Here is a 24,455-nt window from a genome sequence, read left to right as displayed (position 1 = left end):
ATTATTTTGACAAGACTCAGATTATTTGTTTCCTAGGCCAGTTACCTAGAAGTTCTCACCATTTTTTACTAAGAGCAGATAAATACTAAAGAAAACCTTGTTTTAAAACAGGAAACCAAATACTAGTTTTGCATCAGTGTATTGTTGATATCAAAGCTCAATTTTTTACCTTGTAAGGAGACTATTTTTTTCAAAGAAAATAGGCAATTCGGAGAGTTAGTAGCCTATGAATATTCAGGCAAGGTAGGAAAGAAGGGAGCAGTAGGAGTCAGGTGGGCTTTACCGTCTTTGGTATGGGTGATATCTTGCATTGTTAGCTTTTTATTAGCCTTCACAATACATTTCTTTAAAAGCAATTTTACAACCCTATTTTTTTTTTTACATTTCTATTTATTTATTTATTTTTTGAGATGGAGTCTTGCTCTGTTACCCTGGCTGGAGTGCAATGGCGTGATCTCGGCTCACTGCAACCTCCGCCTCCTGGGTTCAAGTGATCCTCGTCCCTCAGCCTCCCAAGTAGCTGGGATGACAGGCCTGCACCACCACACCCGGCTAATGTTTGTGTTTTTAGTAGAGACAGGGTTTCACCATGTTGCCCAATCTGGTCTCGAACTCCTAACCTCAGGTGATCCACCCACCTCAGCCTCCCAAAGTGCTGAGATTATAGGCATGAGCCACCATACCCAGCCTCTTTGACATTTCTAAATGTCAATTAGAATAACAATCCCATTCTCTCTGCCTAATTCAAGAGGCTTGGGATTCAAGTGCACCTCTAGAAAACAGTTTTTTTCATCTAGGATATTTCATATAATGACCATTGTAATTCTGAATTATCTTTAGTAAGATTTTGCCACTTTTGTAATTCTTTGCAGCTTCTGTGGCCATAATTTTTATTCATGAGAAAGTCAGGTGTACCAGAAGGCAGAGTACTGACATCTTTAGAAATTAGGGATCTCATTTTTATGTTGGATCTTGGGTCTTAGAGCCAAGATGGCTTTGGCACTGAAATCTCAGCACACAAGAAAAGAAGAAATAAAGAGCCCCCCTGCAGTAATAACCACTTAGAGCAACTGACGGCAGTTACCTTAAAAAGTGCATCTTTTTTTGCCAATGACTCTTCAGTCACTGCAAACCAAAGGTTATGTGCCCTGCCATAGCACAAACTACCTGTTGGTACCCCAAAAGCCAAAGAGATCAGAGTACTCAATTACAAAAGAGAGCAGAGCCCAGACCTGAGAGGAACTTACACAGGATTCTCAGGGCTCCAGGAGGAAGACAGGGGACCCACCCCCACCCCCACCACTTAAAGGGGAGGTTAGCAGCATCTTTTCTGTGTTCCTCAAGGAGTCTCAGAGACATCAGTAACCTTCTTCATTCAGGTCCCTTCACTGGTCACCATATCTGTCAGAAGACAAAATTACAACAAATTTAGTTTAAAGATCTGAATTGGCTTTATTTGCAGTTCTAGAATCATGCAATACTTCATTCCATTAAGTAGAATAAGTGTCCCAATGAGTCGAACAAGGTTGGTTTTATAGACAGAAAAAGGCCTTAAGAAAGCAGAAGCAAAGAACAAAAAGTGGATCGGTCATTTTAAAGTTACTTTCCTTGTATGGTGGGAGCTGGGAGACACAACAATAGAAGAATAACTGTTTGGTTAACATTAGGTTATTTCAGGTTAAGGATTAAAACAGGAAACTTCGCTATTCATTCCAATTGAAGCTCCTGTTTGGGAAGTTGGATATTTTCTCTCTTTCCTGATTTTAGAAAGTCAGATAACAACTTAGTTTTGATTTGGTGATGTGGAATTTTAGCATGGGTGACTCCATTTCGATTTTTAATCTGGTTTGTTGTGCTTAGTCCAAAACAATGGTCTCCTATGATTTTTATGTAATAGCCCTCTAGATTCTTGGTTCTGCCCTCTAAGTCATGATTTATTTTTAATGAAACTACTCATGTTTGCAGCTGAGTAGTTTTATCAACCTGCTTCCTGCCAATAGAATTTGGGGGTGCCAACATCATCCTTTCATTTTGTATCCTCTCTGTCCCTTTGATTCCACGTTGGCAGTGTTTTTGCTGAAATAAAACTCTGTGAGTCTTCTGTGGATTTTATAGAGATTCACTTCATTATAAGAAAGGCATATCCACAGATCTTTTAAAAATAATCCCTTTTCCATCTCATGCTAAAATGGCTGAGGGATGATGCTTTTCAGTTCCTAGAGGCCCTCTGATTTGATCGACAGGATCTGTGAGGCACACCCTTCATCACTTGAAAGGGACCTTTGCCTGACTGCATAAAACCAGCTTTTGAACTTTCTGAGGTTTTAGCAAAAGTCTATATAGTCACACCCTCAACTTTTTCTATAGAGCTTGCTTTCTTGACAGTGAATTTCTTAATTTTAGTGTCTTTTCTATTTGGAGAGTCTGAAAATTTTTAAAATCATGTCCCCTTTCATTTTTGTATAAGTTCTCCCAATGTCTTTCTTTCTCCTCTTGCATTTTACTGTAAGTGGTAAGAAGAAACTAGGTGGCACTTTCAAACCATTGCTTGCAAATAATGTTAACCGTATAGCTAAGGATATTGCTTACAGGTTGATCTTCTCAAGTAACTATAGGATACAGTTTCCCTAAGTTTTCTGCCGCCATCACAAGGGTCTCCATTGCTCCAATTTCCAGTAACATATTCCTCATTTCCCTCTGAGCCCTCCTCAGTGGTGTCCTTAAGGTCCAGGGGTCAGTTAAGAACTGGTTCAAGGCATTTTAGGCCTTCTCTATGATGCTGCCCAGTCTCCTTCCACTACCCAGTTCCCAAGCCACTTCCACATTTTAGATATTTGTTACAGCAGCATCCCCTTCCCAGGTACCAAACTCTGTATGGTAGTGTAACAAATTACCACACATTTAATGGCTTAAAACAACAAACATTTGCTATCTCACAATTTCTAGGGGTCAGGAATCTGGGCACAACTTAACTGAATCATCTGCTCTTGATCTTATTGTGCCAAATTCACAGTATTAACTGGGTTGCGTTTTTATCTAAAGGCTCGAGTTTGGGGAATGATTTGCTTCCAAGCTCATTCAAGTTGTTGGCAGAGTTCATTTCTTTGCAGCTGCATGACTAAGGACCCTAGCATCTTACTGTGTTCTTATGGCTGTAGCCCCACTGAAGTCCCATAGTTCCCTGCCATGTGATCCTCTTACAGCCATCTCACAACTTGACTGCTTATATCTTTAAGGCAGATGGGAGAATCTCTCACTTCAGTTTTCTGAGTTTCATCCATTGTAACATAATCATGGGAGTGACATCCTATCACCTTTGCCAAATCATATTGATCAGAAGCAAGTCACAGGTTCTATCTACACCCAAGTGTAGGAGACCTTAGGGTGTGTATCCCAAGATAGTCTAGTAGGTTAAATAGTATCTCCTAAAGATATCAGGTCATAATCCCTGGAATGCGTAAATGTTACCTTATTTGGAAAACAGAATCTTTGCAGATGTGATTAAGGTAGGGATCTTGAGATATAAGGATTATCCTGAATTTTTGAGGGATAGGGGAGTGGACATGAAATGCAATCACGTGTATCCTTATAAGAATGGGGTAGAGGGAGATTAAGCACATGTAGAGAAGGCCGTGTGATGGTGGAGCAGAGAGAGATTTGCAGATGCTGGCCCTGGTTAAAGATTGATGTGATGCACCTATAGTCAAGCAATGCTGGCAGCCACCAGAAGCTAGGGGAGGCAAGGAACAGCTTCTCCCCTAGAGCTTTCACAGGGAGTATAGCCCAGCTGACACCTTGATTTTGCCCCAGTGATACTGATTTTGTTCTTTTGGCCTCCAGAACTGGAAGACAATACTTTCTGTTGTTTTAAGCCACTTAGTTTATGGTAATTTGTTACAACAGCCTCAGAAAATTAATACAGATAAGTAGTAAACGAGACCTAAGTGGTGCTTTTTAAATGTATTTCTCTGGTTATTCAGTGAAGCTAAGTATCTTTTCATAAGGTTATTAACTATTCTGTAACATTTCCAACTCATGTCTTTTGTCTCTTTTTCTTTTGGACTTACCTATTGATTAGTAGGAGTTCTTTACATAGTGTAACTACTAATCTTTGTCAGTTATACATGTTACTGAAGAAGTTTACCAGTAAATTATCTTTTTACCTTGTTTATGGGATATTCTGTATTCAGATATATTTTCAACTATTTTTATTGTGAATAATTTTAAGTACATTCAAAAGAAGAGAGAATAGTGTAATAGACCTTCCATGCGCTCATCACTTAGCTCAACAATTATCATTATTTTTCCCCAGAAGTATTCATTTCTACCTTTAAGGTTTGTACTTTTTGTGCATTATCTAAGAAAGCCTTAAATAAAGATTGTGTTGCTATTATTTGTGTGGCTATTTCTGTTATGAAAACGCTCATTCTTTTTTTACTTTTATATAACTATTATGTGTAATAATTTTTAATATATTCAAAGTACTACTGGCCTCAGTGTTCATCTCTATCTTCTTCCTGAACAGCCTATATTTTTCTTATTCAGCCCAAGCTATTGATTCAGAACTTGGGAACTCTCCAATTGCCCCAACAATGTCATGCATGTTACCAAAGAGCTTGTTGAAAATCCCATGCATCCCTATAAGGCTAATTATTCAGGAGATTTCAAAATACAAGTCTGAGTCAGCTAGCAGGCATTGTTGTGTTTACTAAGTAATTCTTCTCTTTCCCTTTCTTGTTTCTAGTGTGCCACCTGGGCTTGAAGGCATGAAGGAACAGGACCTGTGCAACAAGATAATGGCTAAAATTCTAGAAAATTACAATACCCTGTTTGAAGTAGAGTATACAGAAAATGATCATCTGAGATGTGAAAACCTGGCTAGGCTTATCATAGTAAAAGTAAGCAACTTGGTTTTTAATTTTCAATATTGCTATAATTTTGGACAGAAGATTTTATTTAATTCTTTCTCATAAAAATTCCATATGGATATAACCCTCAGATTATTATTCCTGTGTATAGTGAATGCTTCTTATGAAATCTATTATTCCAAATGCTTATTAAATTGAAATATAGCCTTCTAAAATTCAAGAATAATAGCCATTTTATGTTTTCTTGTTGCTATAAAGTCATCTCAAAAACACTTGCATGAGCCCAGTGCTCTGGTCAACTGGCCGCACCACCCTTACTACAGAAGCCTGATGTTACAGCAGGAGTAAGTGCATATGGCTGTGATCGGGAGTGCTAGGTTACTAACTAGATTGCAAATTCCTGAAGACAATATTACTGTGTCTTTTTGTCTCTTTTGTGTCTGGCACAATTTGAAGCCCAACCTCAGATTCTAAGTCCCATATATTAGTTTTTGGTAACAATCATCAGTAAAGGAGAATATTTTAAAAACCTATAAAAGAGTCCTTGACAATACTATCTAAATCTTTTTATACATTGATAATTTTATAATATACCCTGTATATATTAGGTAAATGCCTGTAGGTCTCCAAAGACCTAGAATTGAGAATCAGAGGGTAAACATCCAAACAAATCCCCTAGATGTGGGAAAATAAGGAAGTTATCTTATTTCGTCCTCATTTATATTGAGGTAAATCATGATGGAGCTGGTATGAGATTTCCTCAGGAGGTTTCTTGAAGCTTATCAGGTTTACAGACCATAACATACTCTTTGCTGATTCATATAGCAATGAATGATAAAATCAGAGGCACTTGGTTTGGGCACTTAAAGGAATGTTTTCATCTCTTCTCCCAGTTGAGGCCATGACTTTGAAGAAAGGTTAAAATGGTTTGAGTATCAAGTAGCATCCTACGAAAGGATCTAAAACTAGATTTTCTAGTTTGCTCAGTTAAAATGATAAAATGAGATAAGTGGAGACTATCAGTTGTAAATCTGAGTTAGAAATAACACGGTAGCTGAAAAAAATGTCAGTGATTCACAAGAAAAAGTAAGAAAACAACATTACTTCAGTTTTGCCTCAGAAAAGTTAAATGATTTTTTAAATAGAAAAAAATCGCCCTCAAGTTTGTTCCTCTAGTGCCTATGGTACTTTGAAAAGGATCTCTTTTTAAAATGTTAAAAGGTAATTAACTTTGTTTCAGCAGCATCTCTCAATCACATACCCCATAAATATGTACAACTATTAAAGGACCTATAATGATAATTACAAATAAAAGATTTTAAAAATCTCTTATAAACAATTTTTAACACTCATACCTTTTTACTAGGGCAGATAAAATAATAAGGTGAACCTGAAGTATAATGGAAATAGATAAATATAATCTTAGGCAGGGCAAACTTGCTGAGATAAAGCTAATTGCTGGAATATGCCAATGGGAAGTTGATATGGTTTGGATGTTTGTCCCCTCCAAATCTCACATTGAAACGTAGTCCCTGGTGTTGGAGCTGGGGCCTGGGGGGAGGTGTTTGGATCATGAGGGCGGATCCTTCGTGAATGACTTAGTGCCATCCCCTTGGTGATGAGTGAGTTCTTGCTGTGAGTTCACAGGAGACCTGCTTGTTTAAAAGTGTGTGGCACTTCCCCCTCTCACTCTTGCTCCCACTCTCGCCATGTGATGTGCCTGCTCCCCTTCGTCTTCTGCCGTGATTGTGAGCTTCCTGAGGCCTCACTAGAGGCAGATGTTCTGTATGGCCTGCTGAACTGTGAGTCAATTAAACCTCTTTTTAAAATAAATTACCCAGCCTTAAGTATTTCTTTATAGCAACACAAACAGACTAACACAGATGTTATTTGCTGTGCAAGTAAAATAACACCTGTTGAGATCTGTGGAAGAGTGCCATGCTTGGAAATCCTTGAGTGACTAGGTTTAAGGCTGGTGGAGAACATAGTATGAGAATATAATATAAGACATAATTCTGTGGGAGCCAAATACAGATGTCTTAGGTAGATGAAGAAGAATATAAAATGGTGCTCTTTTAATGTAAGTTTCAGATCGGCTTAGAGGCAGATAAATGTCATGATTAGAAACTACATTTATATTCTCTGGAAGTGTCATTCTGCCAAAGCAGAATTTTAATGCATTTTTTTTAACTGATCTCGCTGATAGTCTCTTCTTTGAGAAAGTAGAGAATGTGACAAGGGGTGTGATTCTCTGGACTTAATCCTAACGAGTAAGGATGAAATGGAAGTTATGGAAATCATTTCAAAAGGATGTGCCAATGCCATTTTAGAGTTCATAGTAATAAAAGGAGAATATATTAGCCACATTTAGATATGTAAACATTGACAATGCTTAGAAAACAGACTTTTTTGAAAATTGTAAAGATCATAGAAACATTAGATAGAAACTAAAAGGTAGATGGGTTTAAAAGAAATTGAGAATCTCAGAATGAAACCATTAATATACTGAAAAAGAAGAAAAATGAGAAGGTAATTAAAGAAAAGTTATCTTTCTGTTCATTTTTTCATATGAGTTCAGTTTTTGGAAGGATGAATATAAAGATAGGAAATGGGCGCAAAGTAAATGATAAAGACCCAAGAGTAACAGGGACATAAAATATATGAGTTGGGAATAAGGCAAGTCTCATGTAAATGACTTAGATATGAGGCTTTTAAGGGGGGAAAAGGACTAAACATAAACACTGACATACCTCTGTATATCCCAGTTTGGAGAACAGAGTCATAAAGTGTTGAATGAAGTTTCTTATATATTCTTGCATGTGAAACGGAGATTTGGGCCCAGAGAAATATGTTCGGTTGTATTTGGACCTAGATAAAGAACTTTGACCAGAGTATTGGAAGATGGAGCCTTTTTCTGTCATAGGCTATCAAAGCCTAATGTCTGTTTCTGTTCAGCTGACTCTGGTCAGTAGCTGCAAAATTGATCATGGCATCTACAGCACATTCATCAGCCTCACTTCAAGACAGACTTCCTCTGTCTGAAGGCCAAGGTAACAATAAGGGGAAAAGTTTTGTCAGTATGACTTCCCCTTCAACTTTGCTTTCCCTGCCATTCTTTGGGAGTGAACCTAGGTCCCTACAGAGTTTTTCCAGATTCTGCAATGGTTTGGCCATGTTGACCAGATCTAGTTACTCCAGTGAAGGAAATTTTGGATAGACCTCTTAGCCCTGTGACATTTGGAGAAATATGAGAATATATATGTTGGCCCTTGGCATTTTAGCCTACATTTTGTTGAATTTGGCAAATAGTCTTCACAGTCAGTGGTCCACAGTTATGGCCATCTCTTACTTCACTTAAGTTGGAGGTTTCTTTTCTCTCTTTCATTAGTTTTGTTTTTATAGGTTTCAAGAAGGGAATTTACATAGGAACATTTTTATTTTGTCAAAATGAAAGGTTACAGCTGTATTTCTGAATAACTGGGTTAGGAGAAGCACATCTTTCCAGTAGGCATCTAACAGCCACAGTCTAATTTCTCCAGCTGCAGGATAATTCTAGATTTTCTCTTCAGAAGGTGTTCTAAATCCAGACACTAGTGAAGCCCCATTCAAGAAATAACTTAATCATCCAGATATTTACATACACAAAATTTAGTGAGAAAAGTATGGATAAAATAATGGACCATGGACTATACGTTGAATTCATTAAATCCAAGTGTTAATAATTATTCGGTGCCTACTAGGAGCAAAGCATTGTTCTAGGCATACTGAACAATAGATGAAAATCTCTGCTCTTATGATTCTTATATTCTCATGGAAATACAATAAACAACAGCCAATAAAAAAGAAAAGAAAATATGTAGTATGTCAGATGGTGATATATTCTGTGAAGTAAAATAAAGCAGGGAAAGGCAGAAGTAGAGGATTGGCCCTTGCTTATTTAAATAGGACAGTTAAAATGCTTCATTGACAAGAAAACGTTTGAGTAGAGACTTGAAGGAAGCAAGGGAGCAAGCCATGAAGACACTTGAGAGAAGAGTATTCCAGGCAAGGAGAAGAGCAGTACAAAGGTCTTGAGATATGAATATACCTGGTCTGATGAGCAGTTGAGAGGCCAGTACAGTTGGATTACCATGAGCAAGATGGAATTGAAACGAAATGAGGCCACAAAGGAAACAAGGGATCAGCAGATTGTGTCTATTCATAGATCATTTTGAGGACTTTGACTTTTACTCTAAGTGAAGCTATTAGTCAGTATTAAGCAGAAGAGTGCTACGTTGTGACTTCTGTATTAAAAAGATTACTAGGCTCTTGAAAGGGATAGGCAGAAGTAGGGCAATCTATTAGGAGTTTATTACAGTAGTCCAGGTAAAAACAATGGTAAATTGGGCATGGATGATGGTAATGAAGGTGATGAGAAGATCTGAAGGTAAGCTAGGATATACAACAGCAATACAAAAGGAGGTACTAGAGACTGTAGTTAGGCTAAAGAATGTTTGAGGCAGAAGTAGATGAGCAAGCAAGCTAGAAGAATAGGGGCTGAAAACAGGAAATAGGAGGTTTGCATTACTGATTTTGGAGGTTGAGCTATCTGGAGTGAAAATAAGGCTTAGATTGTGTTTATGAGCATGAGGGACTAAAGTGAAGGAGAAGAGAAAATTATGGGAAAGGAGAAGGCAAAGAGATGGGAGATAAAGATATTGATGGTTTCTCCTTATTGACCCTGAATTTACCCAGAAGGGTGGCAGATATTGAGGGGGACAGTAGTCTATGAGCCTGGTTTGTCTTGTTGTCCAGTTTGTGTATAAGAGTTATGAATATATATGTAATAGGGTTCATGCAAACCTCATATATATGCATCCTATAAAATAATGTGATGAGCATATTGCTAAGTATCTATCTAGAAATATCTAGATGAATATGAACCTATTCCAGATAAACATGTTATAAGACTTTCTTTATTAGACAGTGTTGCTGTTGCTCATTATATCTTTTGGAATTTTAAAGTTGTCTTCAGAGCATATATATGTCATTCATATACCATATTTTTCTGTATATCATTGGACTGGGAAATCTTTGTACTTTAATGCTTTATTTGATTGTGGGAAGTAATCAATAGTCATTTTAACCTATGGCATATCACTAAGTTGAGGAGTGCTGATTATATGTTAACTTTTGGGTTTAAAATTTAAATCTGGCTATAAAATAATTATGTTGATTTTCTTATATGACTTTTAAGCAAACTCTCAAAACAGTTACTAACAAATGCTCTGAGCAAAGCAAAATATTAGAATGGCCTTCCATAGCGATTAGTTCGAAGGAAGTGCCCACATTAATAAATGTTATGGCAAGTTTGACCACAAAGCTCATTTTTTTGTGTATTTGACTTTCCGGTCAAAAAATTTAATATTGTTTATGTAGAATCAAAGTCACTTACCATATAAACTGATATATCACAGAAACTTCCTAAACCATTTCCCATATCTTTTTCATGCTCAAAAACATTGCATGTGTCTCCATTTTCATTTAGGGCCACAGCCTAAGCACAATTAACTTCAACAAATGTTTATTCACTTTTTTCTTATTTAATGCAAAACTACTCTGGGCAAAGCTTTGTACTAAGTGCTGGAGAGCTTCAGAAAATAAATAAGACATGTCCCTGTCCTTGGGGGACCTTACAGTCTAAAAGAAACAAACAAACTCAGTGTAGGAACACAGGGGCAAAAGGGAGAATAGGGCTTTATGCTAGACATTGTGCCAAATTCTTCTATATATGTATCTCATTTACTACTGACAGTAACCTCACAAGTAATTGATCTTAATACTGGTTTACAGATGAGGAAATGTAATGATAAATTGCTTAAGATCACACAACAGTAAATGACAGAGCTGGGTTTTGAAATCAAGAAAGTACTGATTAGAGGCAAAGTAGAGAAATAACCAAAATCTTAGAGATTTAACTGAGGCCATCAGTGCCATGAGCTTTTATATGTGTTTTCATTTAATGAGTATGTACTGTAGCAACTTAGTGTCAGTGTCAGGAAAGTAGTTGAACTCTGTTCTTCTGACTCCTATATGTCTTCACTATTCCTAACCTCTTCTGTAGCCCCTCAAGAATATTAGAACCTTCTGAGCAGCAGGAGAGTTATAACAGGAAATAAAAGATGTTTTTGGCTTTTTGTTGTTTGCTTCTTTGTAATCTGATTGCATTATCTCTCCTTTTGTGTAGGTAAACTTACATAGTGAGAATGACTAGCTTGTACCCACCAAAATCTATATGTTATCATTTTGAGCATTTATGAAACTCAGAGGTGGCACTTATTTAGAATTCATTTGTTCCTTTCTTCAGAACAAATCCTTCTTTTGATCGTGAGTTATAATTTTTAGGTAGATTCTGAATTTGGAGGTTAAAAAAAGTTAAATGATGTATTTTTAAAATGCAATGATTAAATAGCATGACAGATCATAGAGTTGAGATCAAGATGGCTGAATAGACCCAGTAGTATATGTCTCCTTCACAGAGAGGGACCAGAATAGTAAGTAGATACATTTTGAACAGATTGTCTAGGAGAAGACACTAGGATTCACCAGAGAAGAGATGGGAAACACCAGAGATAAGTAAGGAGAGGGTTTGAGGCAGCCTGCATGGCCAGGGACTGACTGAGAGCCAGGAGAGGCTCCTGGACGTGGGGAAACAGTGAAAGAGAAACCCCTAGGGCTCCACACTCTGGAACAGGCTTTTATAGTTTTGGATACAGGAAAAACTCTCAACCCACTAGGGCCTTTACCCTGACACATGGAGCTCCAGAAAGGGAACCCACACAGAATCCCACAGGCATCCAAGCCTAGAGCAGCCTCATCTGGATGCCACTTTGAGAGTAGCCTAGATACCCATCATCTACAGACACAGTTGCTGCCACCACATTGCTCCAAGGAGAGAGAGGGGAAACCAAGCACTCCCATGCACCCATGGGAGGGTCCCTGCCACCCTGCTGTGAGCTGCTGTTGAGACTGAGATGTGAGTGGACTGCACTCCCCACAGCTTCTTGTCCAGGCTTCTTGCCTGAGAGGGACCCCACTCTTTCTGGTCCCAGGCCCAAGGCACCATTTTGAGAGTTTAACACTAGGCTGTGCCTCACCGTTAAGCCAAGTTTGAGGCAACATGGCTGCACTCATCACCTAGCCATGGGAAGGATAGGAAAGAGCAAGCTCTCCTAAGCTTAGGACAATACATATCACCTTGCTATAAGCGGCTGTGGGACTGCAGAATAGGCTGCCCCACTCACTGTTGCTTTCAGCAACATTAACACAGACCACTTGGGGGCCAGTGGGTTGCTCCACCACTGCTATGCCATCACCCACACCACTTCAGTTGCCTAGGACCTTAAGAGCCCACTCACACATGTAGCCCAATACTCTCACAACTAGCTTCTGTGAAAGCCACCAGGAGGCCCAAGAATCAGCCCTCCAGGACCCACTAATGCTGGAGCAAGCTAAAGTAAGCTGCTCTGGGGCCTAAAAACAGGGACACTTAATCCATTGCTGCCACCACCAGGGCCCAAATACTGGCTTAGTTGATGTCCAAGTCCCCAGCAAAGCTTCACCACAGCCTCACCTAATAACTACTCTAAGCCACCTAGGAAATCACAGATACCACTGACCCTGTGTATTGCTGAGTGTCATACAAAGATTATACTACCTCAGGTGCCCAAAATCAAAGCCAAAGTATGCTACTCAACCAGAAAAAATACATCTTCAGAACAAAATTCTCCCCTACAAAAGCAATTTTTAAAAATGGGAACAAGTGCTTACTATACCAGATGTGTAATTACCAAAGGAAGGACATAAAAAACATGAAAAAGCATGGAAATAGGACACCACCAGAGGACACAACAAGTGTCCAGTAACAAATCCCCATCAAAACAAAATTCCTCAAAATGCCAGATGAGGAATTCAAAATATTGGTTTTAAAGAAGCTCAATGAGATGCAAGATAATTCTGAAAACCAGTACAAAGAAATCAGAAAATCAATTCAGGATTGAATGTGAAACATACCAAGAGATTGATATCTTAAAAAAAAAAATGAGCTCAGTGGCTTACCTGTATAATCCCAGCACTTTGGGAGGCTGAAGCAGGAGGATCACTTGAGCATAGGAGTTCAAGACCAGCTTGGGCAACATGGCAAGACCCTGTCTTTACAAAAAAATTCAAAAGCTAGCTGGGCATGGTGGTACACACCTGTAGTCCCAGCTATTCAAGAGGCCAAGGTGGGAGGATCACTTGAGACCAGAAAATTGAGGCTGCAGTGAGCTGTGTTTGCACCACTGTGTTCCAGCCTGAGTGACAGAGAGAGATCCTGTCTCAAAAACAAAAAACAAAGCAGAAATTTTGGAATTAAAAAAATGCACTGAAGCAAATACAGAATACATTTGAAAGCTCCAATAATAGACTTGACCAAGTAGGAGAAAGAATCTCAGAACTTGAAGACAGGTCTTTTGAAATAATCCAGTCAGACAAAAAGAAAAAAAAAGGAAAAAAAGATGAACAAAGCCTTCAAGACATATGGAACTACAAAAAGTGACTGAACTTACAAATTATTGGCATTCCTGAGGGGGAAGAGGGATAAAAAAAAGTTTAGAAAATCTAAGGAAATAATTGATGAAAACTCCCCAAATCTAGCAAGAAAGTTAGACATCCAGATATAGGAGTCCCAGCAATCTCCAGGAAAATACGTTGCAAAAAAGACTGCACCATGGCATATTATATTCAGAATGTCTAAAGTAAAAGTGAAAGAAAGAATTTTCAAATTAGCCAGAGAAAAAAGTCTAGTTATCAATATAAGAAACCCCTTCAGTCTAACATCGGACATTTCAGCAGGAACCTTACAGGCCACAAGAGAATAGGATGGCACTTTCAAAGTGCTGAAAGAAAAAAAAAAACTATCAGCCAAGAATTTTATATCCTTCCAGAATATACTTCATAGATGAAGGAGAACTAAAGTTTTTATCAGACAAGGAAATGCTCAGACAATCTGTCACCACTAGACTGGCCCTACAGGAAATGGCCAAAGGCGTCTTAAAAATGGAAATGAAAAGTTAATATTCACCATCATGAAAACACCTGGAAATATGAAACTCAGAGTTCTTATAAAGCAATCACAGAAAGGAGGAAGAGAGAAGAATCAAATGACAACATGATAATTTCATCAAACCACAAAGACAAAATTAGAGAAAAAGAAACAAAGAATTTATAAAACAATTTGAAAACAATTAACAATATGACAGGATCAAAGCCTCACATATAAATATTAACCTTGAATGTAAATGGATTAAATGTTCCACTTAAAAGATACAGATTGGCAGACTGGATTAAAAAGAAAGAAGCATGATCCAACTATATGCTGCCAACAAGAAACCCACCTTACATGTAAAAAGACACATAGGCTGAAAGTTAAATAATAGAAAAAGATATTCCAGGCAAACAGAAACCAAAACCAAGCAGGAGTAGCTATACTTATATCAGATAAAACAAACTTTAAATCAAAAACAGTAATAAAAGACAAAGAAGGTTTTATGTAATGATAAAGGGATCAATTCAGCAAGATATACTCTGGGAACCCTACTCTGGAACACCCAGAGTCACAAAACAAATATTTCTAGGCATAAAGAAATAGACAGCAATACAGTAGTAATAGGGACAGCAATAGACAGATCATTGAGACAGAAAATTAACAAAGAAACATTAGATTTAAGTTGGACTTTAGATTAAACAGACTTAGCAGACATTCGCAGAACATTCTACCCAACAGCTATGGAATATACATTCTTCTCTTCAGCACATGGAACATTCTCTGAGATAGACCACATGGTTGGGCCACAAAACAAGTCTTTATAAATTTTTAAAAATCAAAATGATATCAAGTATTTTCTCAGACCACAGTGGAATAAAAACTAGAAATTAATACCAAAAGGAACTTCAGAAACTATACAGACACATGGAAATTAAACAACATGCTCCTGAATGATCACTGGGTCAATGAAGAAATTAAGAAAGAAATTTTAAATTTTTTGAATCAGATGAAAATGAAAACACACCATACACAGGATACAGCAAAAATAGTGTTAAGAGGGAAGTTTGTGGCATTAAATGCCTACATTAAAAAAATTAACAACCTAACTTCACACCTCAAGGAACTAGAAAAACAAGAACAAAGCAAATCCCAAGTTTGCAAAAGAAAAGAAATAACAAAGATCAGAATAGAACTAAATAAGAGATCCCCCAAAAATACAAAGGACCAATGAAATGAAAAGTTGGTTATTCACAAAGACAGACAAAATTGATAGACCACTCACTAGACTAACCAAGAAAAGAAGAGAGAAGATCCAGATAAACACACAATCAGAAATGAAAAAGGAAACATAACAACTTACACCACAGAAATAAAAAAAATCATCAAAGACTATTATGAACAACTATAGGCTCACAAACTAGAAAACCTAGAGGAAATAGATAAATTCCTAGAAACATACAACTTTCTGAGATTGAACCAGAAATAGATAGCACTCCTGAACAGACCAACAATAAGTAGAAAAATTGAATCAGTATTAAAAAAAATTCTACCAAGAGAAAAAAAAAACCTAGAACCGGATGGACTCACCAGAGCAATCAAGCAAGATTAAAAAAAAAAAAAGGCATCCAAATTGGAGTAGAGTAAGTCAAATTATCCTTGTTCATTGATTATACAATCTTATATCTAGAAATCCCTAAAGGCTCCACCAAAAAACTCTTAGATTTGGTAAAGGCTCGAGATACAAATTTGATGTACAGAAATCAGTAGCATTTCTATATACCATTAAGGACCTAGCTGAGTACCAAATCAAGAAGAAATCCCATTTACACTACTAGCTATACAAAAAAAAAAAATACATAGGAATATATTTAAACAAGAAGGTGAAAGATCTCTATCAGGGGAACTAAAAAACACCAGTGGAAAAAAAACTGTAGATGACACAAGCAAATGGAAAAACATCCCAGTCTTATGGATTGGGATAGCACTATTCACGATAACAAAGATAGAATTAACCTTAATGTCCATCAAGGGAGAATTGGATAAAGAAAATGTGTGTGTGTGTGTCTGTCGGTGGGTGTAGGTGTGTGTACACACACTAAAAGCCCAGACTTCACTACTGTGTAATATATGCATGTAAGAAATATGCACCTGTCCCCCTAATTATATAAAAGTTAAATTTTTAATAGCATGGTAGAGGGTTGTTTGCTTGAATTACTCAAATGGGCATCTTTTGGTAGTAGAAACTAATTAGACTAACAAGAAGTGTAAAGCATTAAGTAATAAAAGTAATATTAAAAGTTACTTCATAGTTTGGAATGCTTTATGGCTCCAATTTTTAGATCATACTCATATATTTACAATTTAGATTGCTGTTAATTTCTTCTCCCCAGACATTTTGTTTTATAGAGCGATTATAGGTAAACACTAGAAAGTCATGTCTTCTCATGAATCATTAGATGTAACACATTGCCAGATATTACATTCTTTCCTATTATAAGGAATAATTAACAGAAGACGGACTAAATTGCTTTTGCTTATGAAGACGCCATTATGCTATGTATCCTTTAAACTGTTTCCAGTGAGATGGCAAAACTTTGGAACTGTTTGTTAAAGAAGCTGACTACTTTAAATCATTATACTGTGTATATTTGGCAAATAGGAGGCACTCAGTAAATGGCAAGCGAATATTTGAGGTTTTTAAAGATCACTTATGTTTTCTATAAAACTGAATTTCTGATATTTTCTTCAGTTGATCTCCTCAGGATGGAAGTTATACTTCTGTGGGCTGGAAGTGCCTAGAAATGAACATCCTTCTAGGGATGGGGGGTAAGCCTTACCCATGGCTGAAAACTGTGGGGGTGTAAATTTCCAGCTGCTTTACTCCTCGATTGGAATTATTCTGGGGTGTGTATTTTACACTGTTGCCCGAGCTCTCCCCTAAATTTAAGCTTCAGAACCACTGTGGGAGCTTAAGAGTGACATTTCTTGTTGGCTCCCTTCCTCCCTCTCTTATCACCCCCATTCCACCGCAGAATCACCCGCATAAACTACTTGCTCTCAATCCTCGCAGCAAGTTCTGCTTCTGGTTAAGTTGGTGCGGGTCCAACTGAGACATCTCAAATACTACCCCCTCCACAAAGCCCTCCCCATCCTCCAGGTACAGTTAATCCTCATCTCCTTTCTTGTCTTGTGGCACTTTCTTTCTCCTTCTGTTAGAACATTCTGCCTTGGATAAGTTGGGGTTTTTTTTCCTCTCACGTTGCATTGTAAGTTTTTCTAGGGTGAGAACAATATCTCATATTTACTTATACATTGGCATTTCTCTTTTTAAATTTTTATTTATTTTTTATTTTATTATTATTATACTTTAAGTTTTAGGGTACATGTGCACAATGTGCAGGTTAGTTACATATCTATGCATGTGCCATGCTGGTGTGCTGCACCCATTAACTCGTCATTTAACATTAGGAGATATACCTCCCCCCTCCCCCCACCTCACAACAGTCCCCAGAGTGTGATGTTCCCCTTCCTGTGTCCATGTGTTCTCATTGTTCAATTCCCACCTATGAGTGAGAACACGCGGTGTTTGGTTTTTTTGTCCTTGCGATAGTTTACTGAGAATGATGATTTCCAATTTCATCCATGTCCCTACAAAGGATGTGAACTCATCATTTTTTATGGCTGCATAGTATTCTGTGGTGTATATGTGCCACATTTTCTTAATCCAGTCTATCATTGTTGGACATTTGGGTTGATTCCAAGTCTTTGCTATTGTGAATAGAGCCGCAATAAACATACATGTGCATGTGTCTTTATAGCAGCATGATTTATATATTGAGTATATATCCACTGAGTATATACCCAGTAATGGGATGGCTGGGTCAAATGGTATTTCTAGTTCTAGATCCCTAAGGAATCACCACACTGACTTCCACAATGGTTGAACTAGTTTACAGTCCCACCAACAGTGTAAAAGTGTTCCTATTTCTCCACATCCTCTCCAGCACCTGTTGTTTCCTGACTTTTTAATGATTGCCCTTCTAACTGGTGTGAGATGGTATCTCATTGTGGTTTTGATTTGCATTTCTCTGATGGCCAGTGATGATGAGCATTTTTTCATGTGTCTTTTGGCTGCATAAATGTCTTCTTTTGAGAAGTGTCTGTTCATATCCTTTGCCCACTTGTTGATGGGGTTGTTTGTTTTTTTCTTGTAAATTTGTTTGAGTTCATTGTAGATTCTGGATATTAGCCCTTTGTCAGATGAGTAGGTTGCGAAAATTTTCTCCCATTTTGTAGGTTGCCTGTTCACTCTGATGATAGTTTCTTTTGCTGTGCAGAAGCTCTTTAGTTTAATTAGATCCCATTTGTCAATTTTGGCTTTTGTTGCTATTGCTTTTGGTGTTTTAGACATGAAGTCCTTGCCCATGCCTATGTCCTGAATGGTAATGCCTAGGTTTTCTTCTAGGGTTTTTATGGTTTTAGGTCTAACGTTTAAGTCTTTAATCCATATTGAATTAATTTTTGTATAAGGTATAAAGAAGGGGTCCAGTTTCAGCTTTCTACATATGGCTAGCCAGTTTTCCCAGCACCATTTATTAAATAGGGAACCCTTTCCCCATTGCTTGTTTTTCTCAGGTTTGTCAAAGATCAGATAGTTGTAGATATGCGGCGTTATTTCTGAGGGCTCTGTTCTGTTCCATTGATCTATCTCTCTGTTTTGGTACCAGTACCATGCTGTTTTGGTTACTGTAGCCTTGTAGTATAGTTTGAAGTCAGGTAGCATGATGCCTCCAGCTTTGTTCTTTTGGCTTAGGATTGACTTGGTGATGCGGGCTGTTTTTTGGTTCCATATGAACTTTAAAGTAGTTTTTTCCAATTCTGTGAAGAAAGTCATTGGTAGCTTGATGGGGATGGCATTGAATCTATAAATTACCTTGGGCAGTATGGCCATTTTCACGATATTGATTCTTCCTACCCATGAGCATGGAATGTTCTTCCATTTGTTTGTATCCTCTTTTATTTCATTGAGCAGTGGTTTGTAGTTCTCTTTGAAGAGGTCCTTCACGTCCCTTGTAAGTTGGATTCCTAGGTATTTTATTCTCTTTGAAGCAATTGTGAATGGGAGTTCACTCATGATTTGGATCTCTGTTTGTCTGTTACTGGTGTATAAGAATGCTTGTGATTTTTGTACATTGATTTTGTATCCTGAGACTTTGCTGAAGTTGCTTATCAGCTTAAGGAGATTTGGGGCTGAGACAATGGGGTTTTCTAGATATACAATCATGTCATCTGCAAACAGGGACAATTTGACTTCCTCTTTTCCTAATTGAATACCCTTTATTTCCTTCTCCTGCCTAATTGCCCTGGCCAGAACTTCCAACACTGAGTTGAATAGGAGTGGTGAGAGAGGGCATCCCTGTCTTGTGCCAGTTTTCAAAGGGAATGCTTCCAGTTTTTGCCCATTCAGTATGATATTGGCTGTGGGTTTGTCATAAATAGCTCTTATTATTTTGAGATATGTCCCATCAATACCTAATTTATTGAGAGTTTTTAGCATGAAGGGTTGTTGAATTTTGTCAAAGGCCTTTTCTCCGTCTTTTGAGATAATCATGTGGTTTTTGTCTTTGGTTCTGTTTATATGCTGGATTACATTTATTGATTTGCATTTGTTGAACCAGCCTTGCATCCCAGGGATGAAGCCCACTTGATCATGGTGGATAAGCTTTTTGATGTGCTGCTGGATTCGGTTTGCCAGTATTTTATTGAGGATTTTTGCATTGATGTTCATCAAGGATATTGGTCTAAAATTCTCTTTTTTGTTTTTGTGTCTCTGCCAGGCTTTGGTATCAGGATGATGCTGGCCTCATAAAATGAGTTAGGGAGGATTCCCTCTTTTTCTATTGATTGGAATAGTTTCAGAAGGAATGGTACCAGTTCCTCCTTGTACCTCTGCTAGAATTCGGCTGTGAATCCATCTGGTCCTGGACCCTTTTTGGTTGGTAAGCTATTGATTATTGCCACAATTTCAGAGCCTGTTATTGGTCTATTCAGAGATTCAACTTCTTCCTGGTTTAGTCTTGGGATGGTGTATGTGTCAAGGAATTTATCCATTTCTTCTAGATTTTCTAGTTTATTTGCGTAGAGGTGTTTGTAGTATTCTCTGATGGTAGTTTGTATTTCTGTGGGATTGGTGGTGATATCCCCTTTATCATTTTTTATTGCGTCTATTTGATTCTTCTCTCTTTTTTTCTTTATTAGTCTGCTAGCGGTCTATCAATTTTGTTGATCCTTTCAAAAAACCAGCTCCTGGGTTCGTTAATTTTTTGAAGGGTTTTTTGTGTCTCTATTTCCTTCAGTTCTACTCTGGTTTTAGTTATTTCTTGCCTTCTGCTAGCTTTTGAATGTGTTTTTTCTTGCTTTTCTAGTTCTTTTAATTGTGATGTTAGAGTGTCAATTTTGGATCTTTCCTGCTTTCTCTTATGGGCATTTAGTGCTATAAATTTCCCTCTACACACTGCTTTGAATGTGTCCCAGAGATTCTGGTATGTTGTGTCTTTGTTCTCGTTGGTTTCAAAGAACATCTTTATTTCTGCCTTCATTTTGTTATGTACCCAGTAGTCACTCAGGAGCAGGTTGTTCCGTTTCCATGTAGTTGAGCGGTTTTGAGTGAGTTTCTTAATCCTGAGTTCTAGTTTGATTGCACTGTGGTCTGAGAGACAGTTTTTTATAATGTCTGATCTTTTACATTTGCTGAGGAGAGCTTTACTTCCAACTGTGTGGTCAATTTTGGAATAGGTGTGGTGTGGTGCTGAAAAAAATGTATATTCTTTTGATGTGGGGTGGAGAGTTCTGTAGATGTCTATTAGGTCCACTTGGTGCAGAGCTGAGTTCAATTCCTGGGTATCCTTGTTAACTTTCTGTCTCATTGATCTGTCTAATGTTGACAGTGGGGTGTTAAAATCTCCCATTATTATTATGTGGGAGTCTAAGTCTCTTTGTAGGTCACTTAGGACTTGCTTTATGAATCTGGGTGCTCCTGTATTGGGTGCATATATATTTAGGATAGTTAGCTCTTCTTGTTGAATTGATCCCTTTACCATTATGTAATGGCCTTCTTTGTCTCTTTTGATCTTTGTTGGTTTAAAGTCTGTTTTATCAGAGACTAGGATTGCCACCCCTGCCTTTTTTTGTTTTCCATTTGCTTGATAGATCTTCCTCCATCCTTTTATTTTGAGCCTCTGTGTGTCTCTGCACATGAGATGGGTTTCCTGAATACAGCACACTGATGGGTCTTGACTCTTTATCCAATTTGCCAGTCTGTGTCTTTTAATTGGAGCATTTAGTCCATTTACATTTAAAGTTAATATTGTTTGTGTGAATTTGATCCTGTCATTGTGATGTTAGCTGGTTATTTTGCTCGTTAGTTGATGCAGTTTCTTCCTAGTCTCGATGGTCTTTACATTTTGGCATGATTTTGCAGCGGCTGGTACCGGTTGTTCCTTTCCATGTTTAGTGCTTCCTTCAGGAGCTCTTTTATGGTAGGCCTGGTGGTGACAAAATCTCTCAACATTTGCTTGTCTGTAAAGGATTTTAGTTCTCCTTCACTTATGAAGATTAGTTTGGCTGGATGTGAAATTCTGGGTTGAAAATTCTTTTCTTTAAGAATGTTGAATATTGGCCCTCACTCTCTTCTGGCTTGTAGAGTTTCTGCCGAGAGATCCGCTGTTAGTCTGATAGGCTTCCCTTTGTGGGTAACCCGACCTTTCTCTCTGGATGTCCTTAACATTTTTTCCTTCATTTCCACTTTGGTGAATCTGACAATTATGTGTCTTGGAGTTGCTCTTCTCGAGGAGTATCTTTGTGGCGTTCTCTGTATTTCCTGAATCTGAATGTTGGCCTGCCTTGCTAGATTGGGGAAGTTCTCCTGGATAATATCCTGCAGAGTGGTTTCCAACTTGGTTCCATTCTCCCCGTCACTTTCAGGTACACCAATCAGACATAGATTTGGTCTTTTCACATAGTCCCATATTTCTTGGGGGCTTTGTTCATTTCTTTTTATTCTTTTTTCTCTAAACTTCCCTTCTCGCTTCATTTCATTCATTTCATCTTCCATCACTGATACCCTTTCTTCCAGTTGATCGCATCGGCTCGTGAGGCTTCTGCATTCTTCACGTAGTTCTCAAGCTTTGGCTTTCAGCTCCATCAGCTCCTTTAAGCACTTCTCTCTATTGATTATTCTAGTTATACATTCATCTAAATGTTTTTCAAAGTTTTTAACTTCTTTGCCTTTGGTTTGAATTTCCTCCTATAGCTCGGAGTAGTTTGATCGTCTGAAGCCTTCTTCTCTCAACTCGTCAAAGTTGTTCTCCGTCCAGCTTTGTTCCGTTGCTGGTGAGGAACTGCGTTCTTTTGGAGGAGGAGAGGCACTCTGCTTTTTAGAGTTTCCAGTTTTTCTGCTCTGTTTTTTCCCCATCTTTGTGGTTTTATCTACTTTTGGTCTTTGATGATGGCGATGTACAGATGGGTTTTTGGTGTGGATGTCCTTTCTGTTTATTAGTTTTCCTTCTAACAGACAGGACCCTCAGCTGCAGGTCTGTTGGAGTTTGCTAGAGGTCCACTCCAGACGCTGTTTGCCTGGGTATCAGCAGCGGTGGCTGCAGAACAGCGGATTTTCGTGAACCGCGAATGCTGCTGTCTGATCGTTCCTCTGGAAGTTTTGTCTCAGAGGAGTACCCGGCCGTGTGAGGTGTCAGTTTGCCCCTACTAGGGGGTGCCTCCCAGTTAGGCTGCTCGGGGGTCAGGGTTCAGGGGTCCACTTGAGGAGGCAGTCTCCCCGTTCTCAGGTCTCCAGCTGCGTGCTGGGAGAACCGCTGCTCTCTTCAAAGCTGTCAGACAGGGACATTTAAGTCTGCAGAGGTTACTGCTGTCTTTTTGTTTGTGTGTGCCCTGCCCCCAGAGGTGGAGCCTACAGAGGCAGGCAGGCCTCCTTGAGCTGTGGTGGGCTCCACCCAGTTCGAGCTTTCCAGCTGCTTTGTTTACCTAAGCAAGCCTGGGCAATGGCAGGCGCCCATCCCCCAGCCTCGCTGCCACCTTGCAGTTTGATCTCAGACTGCTGCGCTAGCAATCAGCGAGACTCTGTGGGCATAGCACCCTCTGAGCCATGTGCGGGATATAATCTCCTGGTGCGCCATTTTTTAAGCCCGTCGGAAAAGCACAGTATTAAGGTGGGAGTGACCCGATTTTCCAGGTGCCATCTGTCACCCCTTTCTTTGACTAGGAAAGGGAACTCCCTGACCCTTTGCGCTTCCTGAGTGAGGCAATGCCTTTCCCTGCTTCAGCTCGCGCATGGTGTGCTGCACCCACTGTCCTGCGCCCACTGTCTGGCACTCCCTAGTGAGATGAACCCGGTACCTCAGATGGAAATGCAGAAATCACCCGTCTTCTGCGTCGCTCACGCTGGGAGCTGTACACTGGAGCTGTTCCTATTCGGCCATCTTGGCTGCCCTCTGGCATTTCTCTTAAAGTTGTGAATCAACTCATACATTCTTGTATCTTCTAAAACACTTATTCTAGTTCTTTATATTTACTCAAAACATCCATTAAATTACAACACATTTATCTAAGTGAAAGTTAACTTAAATTTCCTTCAAGAAAGTCATAGTAACTATTCTGAGCATTAATAATTGTTCACATCTCTAGTGCATTCAATAAAAGTTTGCTTCACAGACTTCCAACTACCTAATTTACCAGGTGAATCAATTCTGTGCATTCCTTTTTAAGACATGCTGACTGCTGTACATGGCAACCCTGAATACTTGTGACTAATAGGTGACTGTCTTATACATCTGCTCAATACCAGGTTTACTGTATGCTAACCATGATGTTTGTTTCCAAACCTGTTTATGCCAGTTATTGTTTTTTTATGGTACTTATATAATTTAGTTAAACAAATGTAGTGTGAATACAACAATATAGCTATTTATGGGAAAATAGTGTCAGAGTAGTTAATGGAAGGTTCTGTAAAAGATTATAAAACCTTGGTGGCTTAACACAATCAAAATGTATTTCTCATTCACTTTGCAGTACAGTGGGTTGAGGAGCCCTCCTCATATTAGACCAGCTACCATCAAAGTTTGCCTTATCAGAGAAAGAGGAGGATGAAAATAATTTGGAATATTTTTATGGCCAGGCCTAGAATTGGCTTGTCATGTGGCTCCCAATCTAACTGGAAGAGAGGCTGAAAATGGTTTCCCTGATGCCCAGAGGGAGAAGATGAGGAAATGATATGGTGTACACAAAGCGTTGCCACTGCCACAAAGCTTAGTTGAATACTTAGGAAAGACCTGATAATGATTAAAGGCTTCATATTTTCACTCCATGTATTTTCACTCCAATATATAGGTAATGCATTTTGACTGTGGCTTGTACAAGAAAGACTGTACACAAAAGATTATTTGTTACGATTCCCTGCTTTAGTTTACTTTGGGACTTACCTAACTTGCATTGTTTCCTGATCTCAT

The 24,455-nt window shown here is 38.5% G+C and overlaps 1 protein-coding gene across 16 annotated transcripts in view; it reads left to right on the top strand.

Moving 5' to 3' along the window:
- FAM13A (family with sequence similarity 13 member A) overlaps positions 1 to 24,455 on the top strand; it is a 379,627-nt gene that overhangs the window by 167,778 nt on the left and 187,394 nt on the right. For all 16 annotated transcript variants that reach the window (XM_063809674.1, XM_063809673.1, XM_063809676.1 and 13 more), the window contains one exon: positions 4,745 to 4,898. In XM_063809674.1, coding sequence (XP_063665744.1) covers positions 4,745 to 4,898 — 154 coding nt within the window. The remainder of the gene's footprint in view (positions 1 to 4,744; positions 4,899 to 24,455) is intronic.

The sequence above is a fragment of the Pan troglodytes genome, chromosome 3 (assembly GCF_028858775.2).
Source record: "Pan troglodytes isolate AG18354 chromosome 3, NHGRI_mPanTro3-v2.0_pri, whole genome shotgun sequence".
NCBI classification, from domain to species: Eukaryota; Metazoa; Chordata; class Mammalia; order Primates; family Hominidae; genus Pan; species Pan troglodytes.
The sequence above is the reverse complement of the archived record's forward strand: the minus strand, read 5'-3'. Positions and strand labels throughout refer to the sequence as shown.